Raw genomic sequence first — 6,425 nt, 5'->3', positions numbered from 1 at the left:
TCAGTGCACACGATTTGATTTCGAGAGAAGACGGACACTTGGGGGGAGGACTTGCACAAGGTCACACAACTCCTGGAAGGCTGGAGAAAGGCTGACCCCAGGAAGTCTGGTTCAAAGCCCGCGCTCCAACTACACAAGGGGCCCCGAGCCGGCTCTTCCGACTCCACAGCAAGTGCTCTCAGCGCCCCGCACAGCCCTGCAGAATCCACCGCCCCCCCGCCCCCCCGTGGAGGAGGGCCACGCACAACAAAGGGCAGGGCGAGGGCCGGCAAACCCGCCCGGGTCCCGCAAAACGCGCAGCCTGGCCCCAGGCAGGCCGCCAGGGGATGGTGGGCAGCGTCCTCCTCCCTTCGGTGCAGAAACAGTCCCCTTCGAGACTCGCTCGCTGGGCGGGGAGGAAGCGTGGAGCCCCGGGGCCGGCTCAGGGTTTCCGCGAGGCCGCCGGAGGCTGCGCCCCGCGTCCCCCGCCCGGGGCCGTGCGCCGAGAGGCCCCCGGCTCGCCCCCGGCGGGACCCCCGGCCCGGCGCCCGCGGCATCCGCGCTGGGCGGCGGCGTCCTCCCGCAGCCACCCAGCTTCCCGGGGGAGGAGCAGCGCATCGCGCAAGCATCCGGGAGCGGCGGAGGGGGCGGGAGGAAGGGCGAGAGGAGGAAGCGGGATTTAAACGAAAGGCGGTGACGCCACACAAAAGATTTCTATAGGCTCCAGGGAGGTGACGGCCGGGCGGCGGCGGCGAGCCCGGGGGCGAGGCGCGGACGCGGGGAGGAGAAGGCTCGGGCGGCCCCGGCGGGCGGCGGCGCACCCACGGCCCGCGCCGAGGAGAAGCCACGCGGGGAGAGGAAGCGGGCGTCTTCCCCTCTGCCTCTCGGCCCCCGCCCTTCCTTTCAGTTTCTCCCGGCTCGCTCGGAAGTTGGAGGTTGACGAAAATGGCAGGAGCCGGGGCCCGGGCGGGTGGCCGCAGCGCCGCGGGGACCTTCTGAGTTGGCGTGGCCGCCGGGGAGACGCGCGCCGGGCGTCCGATGCGCAGGGCCCGGGGTCTCGGAAGAGCTCAGCCGCTGCGGGCCCCAGGCGACCAGGCGACCGGGATGGACTCGCGCCCACAGCCAGCCGCCGGCCGCGGGGCGCGCGGTCGGGGAGGGCGTGCCGCCTCGGCGCCGGGCCGCGCGCTGTGAGCCGGCGAGGCGGGAAGGGGCGGCCGCGGCGGCCGGCGCGCCCGGGCGTGGCGGGCGGGCGAGCGCGCGAGCGGGGCGGCCGCTGTGCGCAATCAGTGCAGGCTCCCGCCCGACTCTGACTCGGCGCGGCCGCGCCAGCACCGGCCACACCCTCGGCTCTGCCGCCGCCGGCGCCGCTTCCCGAGAGCGGGAGGCAGGAGATGCGCGCCGGGCGGCCGCGCGCCCCACAGCGCCAGCCCCGGCCGCCGTCGCGGGCAAGTGCCGCCCGGCGGGGTCAGGGCGCCTGAAGCCCACGTGCGCCGCCGAGCCCGAGGTGGCTGACAGCAGAGCCCGCCCGAGCCGCCGCCTGCGCTCCTCCCCGAGGAAGGGATTTTGATTTCAAAGAAAGGAAGGAAGGAAGGACAACTCCCAGCTTCCCCCTCCCGCCCTCCCGCTCCGGCGGCCGGGCCAGGCCATGCCCAGGAAGGCGGCGGCGGCGGCCCAGCAGAAGGGACTTTCCTGGCAGCCCTGCGGCGAGGAGCGCGCTCCGTGAGTTTTCTCTGCCCGGTTCATGGTTCCTGCAAGCCCTCTAGGAGGCCGAACGCTGCAGCCCCTCCCCGCGCCCCGAAGAGCCTCCTGCGTCCTCTGGCCCCCGGGCCCGCCCCGCGCCGCCCGGGCTCCGGCCGCCGCAGCCCAGTGCCCTCTGCCCGGCGCGGTGGATGGCATGATGGTGCGGGGAAGGCACCGCGGCCCTGGCCAGCTGAGTCGCGACGGCCGCGGGGGCGGCGGCAGTGGCAGCGGCGGCGGTAGCGGGCTCCCCAGCGGCATGCCAGTGCCCCCCGGGCGCGATGGCTAGCGGCAGCGCTGGGAAGCCCACTGGCGAGGCGGCTTCTCCGGCTCCTGCGAGCGCCGTCGGGGGGGCCTGCTCGCAGCCGCGGAAGAGGCTGGTGTCCGTCTGCGACCACTGCAAAGGCAAGATGCAGCTGGTGGCCGACCTGCTGCTGCTGTCGAGCGAGGCGCGGCCCGTGCTCTTCGAGGGCCCCGCCTCCTCCTGTGCCGGCGCTGAGTCCTTCGAGCAGTGCCGGGACACGATCATCGCGCGCACCAAGGGGCTCTCCATCCTCACCCACGACGTGCAGAGCCAGCTCAACATGGGCCGCTTCGGGGAGGCGGGGGACAGCCTGGTGGAGCTGGGTGACCTGGTGGTGTCGCTGACCGAGTGCTCCGCCCACGCGGCCTACCTGGCGGCCGTGGCCACGCCGGGCGCGCAGCCCGCGCAGCCGGGCCTGGTGGACCGCTACCGTGTGACGCGCTGCCGCCACGAGGTGGAGCAGGGCTGCGCCGTGCTGCGCGCCACCCCGCTGGCCGACATGACCCCGCAGCTGCTGCTGGAGGTGTCGCAGGGCCTGTCGCGCAACCTCAAGTTCCTGACGGACGCGTGCGCCCTGGCCAGCGACAAGTCCCGGGACCGCTTCTCCCGCGAGCAGTTCAAGCTGGGCGTCAAGTGCATGAGCACGAGCGCGTCGGCGCTGCTGGCCTGCGTGCGCGAGGTGAAGGCGGCGCCCAGCGAGCTGGCCCGCAGCCGCTGCGCGCTCTTCAGCGGGCCGCTGGTGCAGGCCGTGAGCGCCCTGGTGGGCTTCGCCACCGAGCCGCAGTTCCTGGGTCGCGCGGCGGCCGTGAGCGCCGAGGGCAAGGCGGTGCAGACCGCCATCCTGGGCGGTGCCATGAGCGTGGTGTCGGCCTGCGTGCTCCTGACCCAGTGCCTCAGGGATCTGGCGCAGCACCCCGACGGGGGCGCCAAGATGTCGGACCACAGGGAGAGGCTGAGGAACTCGGCCTGCGCCGTGTCTGAAGGCTGCACCCTGCTATCTCAGGCTTTACGGGAGAGGTCTTCGCCCAGGACTTTACCGCCAGTGAATTCCAATTCTGTGAATTAGCACCCGCCCCGCGCCCCTTCTTTCTTCCACCCCAGACTAGAGGAAGATACTTACTCTCTGCCCCTCTCCATTTATACCAAAGAAACCCCAGGGGAAGCTCCCCCTCCCCCCCCCCCATGTCAGACGCTCCAGAGGAACCTTCCAGAGAGCGGGGCCATGTGCTCCGACCACACTCTTGCGCGCGGGGGGCCCGATGCCCGCCCACCTACGCACACCCAGCAGGGACCGGGAGGTGGCGCGCCCCCACTCTGCCCCAGCACCTCTTCTGGAGTTCCTCCACTAAATTTTCTTATCAATTGGGCAGGAAGGAGGTCATGGGTTCATTTCTTTTTTGGTCTTTTGTTTTTTTTGTTTTTTCCTAATTAAAAGAAAGGTTACCTCAGTTTCACTCCTTAGACATGGATGTAGCTACCTTTTTTGTATGTTGTTATTTTTTTTTAAGCAATCGTGTTGGATTAGGCGTATACTTGGTGTGGAAAGAGTATGACTTTGCCATGTGATTTGCAAATGGGGGGAAAGCTACTGTGAGTGTGTGTTTTATTTTTTAATTTACACTATAGAGTGATTCCCCCCTGCCCTCCCCCCTCCCCAATGTCAAGTTTTTACCTTGCATGTACTGGAGTATTTATTTCATCTATTAAAATGTTATGTTTCTCAGATGGCCTTTTGCAATTATTGTTGATTTTCAATAATTGTAATAACGTTGCATGCTGCATGTCGTCTCTGGAAGGGCACCCTGGAAAGGGTAGCAGTGTCTCCCCGCCTTAACCCTGCCTCCCTTTTTCCTTGAGGGTGACCTCTTTGAGCAGCCTAGAATTCGAGAACACTGTCCTTGCAGAGCCAGGTGGCCCAGGGATGGTTACAGTATGCATAGTGCCAGGGCTGGGCTGGCAAGTGGGGGTTTTGTCTTGCCTCTGGTTTTTCCTGGAAAGTACGTCAGCTCCCTCTGTGTCTGCGCCTCTCTTTGTCCTGAAGGACAGTGCTTCAGGTTGACCGAGGTCTGATTTGTGTTCTCCTGTCCCTTTCAGATTCAGGCTCTTCTAATCCTGTGTGGTACCCCACCCTTCCCAGGTCAGAGGATCTGTTTGATGGAGCTGAAAAGTGTGTTACAGCAAGGACTAAAGGACTTTGTGGCCTCTTTCATGCAGGCAGGTCAATTCACACAAGATCCAGTCACTTGTGATTCTGGGAAAAAGCTTGCAGGGTTCTAGACTATTTAATAGAGGGAGAGGTATTCTGGGAAGTGCTAAGAACTCTCTAGAGCCACAGCGTAGTTGCAGGCAAGGGGCTGGTTTTTGTGACCTTGATCTCAGATCTGCCCTGGTTGATTTTATGTTGGAAAAAAGGCTTCGTTAACTGAAGTTTGGAGTTATTTTAAGGGAGTTTGTCCTTTCTGCAGACATTTTAAGGAAAAAAAATGGGGAGGGAGGGGTGTATAGTTTTGCTGAACCTCGTTAAATTTTGGACATTTTCCCACTGAAAGTATAACATGTATTCACAGTGCTTGCCCTGGGAGAGCCACATGGATGAAAACTCATACATGCTTTAAATTCGCTCAGTTTACATTTTTCTTCAGATTTGTGCCTAAATCTTTGTAGTTCCCATGGATCTGAGAAGAAAGCATTTTTCACTGTACTATGTTAGAACGTCCTGTCGATTGTTTTACTTGAATAGCTGTGTTCGTTACAAGAGCATGATATTCAACGTGTAAAGCGTCTTTAAACCTGTGTTGGGTAGGACTAGGCTCGGGTAGCTGCTCTGAATCTGACGTTTGGAAAAGTCTTAAAGTGGTAGTGTGCATACATTTCGTAGAAACAGTCAAGGGAGCTGTTGTTTCTTAGGACCTGGTAGATTTAAACTTTTAAAGTCTTCAAAAAATGAAAATGACCTTGAGAATCTTCCTCTACCCCCTGCCCTTTTGTCTGGGTGGGTCAGGTTCGGGAACTCTTTGGGCGGAGGAAACCTAACCCACGTGCCAATGACAATGCTGCTTGCAGTATAGGACTTGTTACTTACTTTTATTTATTGGGTATACGTGAGTAGTTCTAGAGTTTCTAATTATGTGGTCCACGTAGCCTATGCACATCACAAAGAGTAAACTGGAAGGAACCAAGTAAAACAAAATTAGGGCCAGAAATCTGTAAATTTGGTGTTTGATTAAGACGAAAATGATTGCCAATTGTTCCTTGGACTCATTCCTTTTGCAGAAGCAATTTTCAGGACTGCACGCCAAGAAAAAAAAAATCATTTTCCCCCGTCTACTTGGATGAAGTTAACTAGCTTGCCACCAAATTAATTTTGAAACTTCTTTTTGTCTCAGCCAACCGACTGTGGCTCTTTACATTTCTATATATTAAAGATGTTGACTTGTAATATTCAAAATCTCTGTCCTCTGAAGTTGTTAAAAGTTTCAGTGGTGTTTTAATGTCCTTCCCCCCCACCTCTGTCTCTTAAGTGTAGGATTTTTCTTCCAGCAGGTGGCTTGAGATGGATTCTTCTATTTTTTTCCAGCAGGTCTCAGGAAACCAGAGCAAGGAGCACACAGCATTTCTGTGTATCTGCATATTGCTTTGCTAGGCAGGGGGTCTGGACCCAGGCCTTTGACATTTTAGCTTCTAGTACACCAGCTGGCTAACCTTTTTTTTAAAATAGCCCTGATTTTTAAAAAAGGAGCATCTCAGATCTATTTCATTGGGCTTAATAAGGTCAGCGGAGATATTAGTTCTAGGAATAAAATCAGAGTGGCCTGATTCTTCTTCTTCCTCTTTTTTTTTTTGAGTTAGACCACATTAGAGTTAATTTAAGACCTCCATTCTTGGACTCTTTTTACTTCCTAGGGCAAGTTTTCTTACACAGGCTTAATGGGCATGGTCCTGACTGGGGATGTCGAAAACCTTCCTTTGAATGGTCAGGAGAGAAGGAAATCATTATGGCTAAGTTCTTGGAACAAAAGCCATTATTTAGGGCAATCAACCCAAGTAAATGGGACAAAAGGCTTTCAAACACAAGACTTAACTAGAAAAGAGCTCTGTCTTTCCTTAGCTGTTTTAAGCTTGGCCTTTTTTTCTTATTACGGGTTGATGTTGGGAAATGTAGAAGGTTGTGTGTGTGTGTGTGTGTGTGTCTGCGTGTGTGTCTGCGTGTGTGTGTATGTTCCTGTGTGTTGTATGCGTGTGTTCTTCCCTACCCCATCCTCATCACCTGAGTTCTTATTTCTAATTTAGGGTCGTGTTTCTCAAAAAAACCCTAAAGGCTTTATGACTGTGGAAGCATCAGTTACATCTGATTGGTTATTTTGTGAACATTTTTTTTTTGAAAGCTGGCATAGTGATCTAAAGA

The 6,425-nt window shown here is 58.0% G+C and overlaps 1 protein-coding gene across 1 annotated transcript; it reads left to right on the top strand.

Annotated features, from left to right (window-relative positions):
* The first annotated feature begins 680 nt into the window (after positions 1-680).
* On the top strand, positions 681-5,468 carry TLNRD1 (talin rod domain containing 1). The gene has a single exon (XM_026510584.4). The coding sequence runs from the start codon at positions 1,998-2,000 to the stop codon at positions 3,084-3,086; it is 1,089 nt and encodes a 362-aa protein (XP_026366369.1). The 5' UTR covers positions 681-1,997; the 3' UTR covers positions 3,087-5,468.
* The last annotated feature ends 957 nt before the right edge of the window (positions 5,469-6,425 follow it).

This window comes from Ursus arctos, unplaced genomic scaffold (assembly GCF_023065955.2).
Source record: "Ursus arctos isolate Adak ecotype North America unplaced genomic scaffold, UrsArc2.0 scaffold_28, whole genome shotgun sequence".
NCBI lineage: Eukaryota > Metazoa > Chordata > Mammalia > Carnivora > Ursidae > Ursus > Ursus arctos.
The sequence above is the reverse complement of the archived record's forward strand: the minus strand, read 5'-3'. Positions and strand labels throughout refer to the sequence as shown.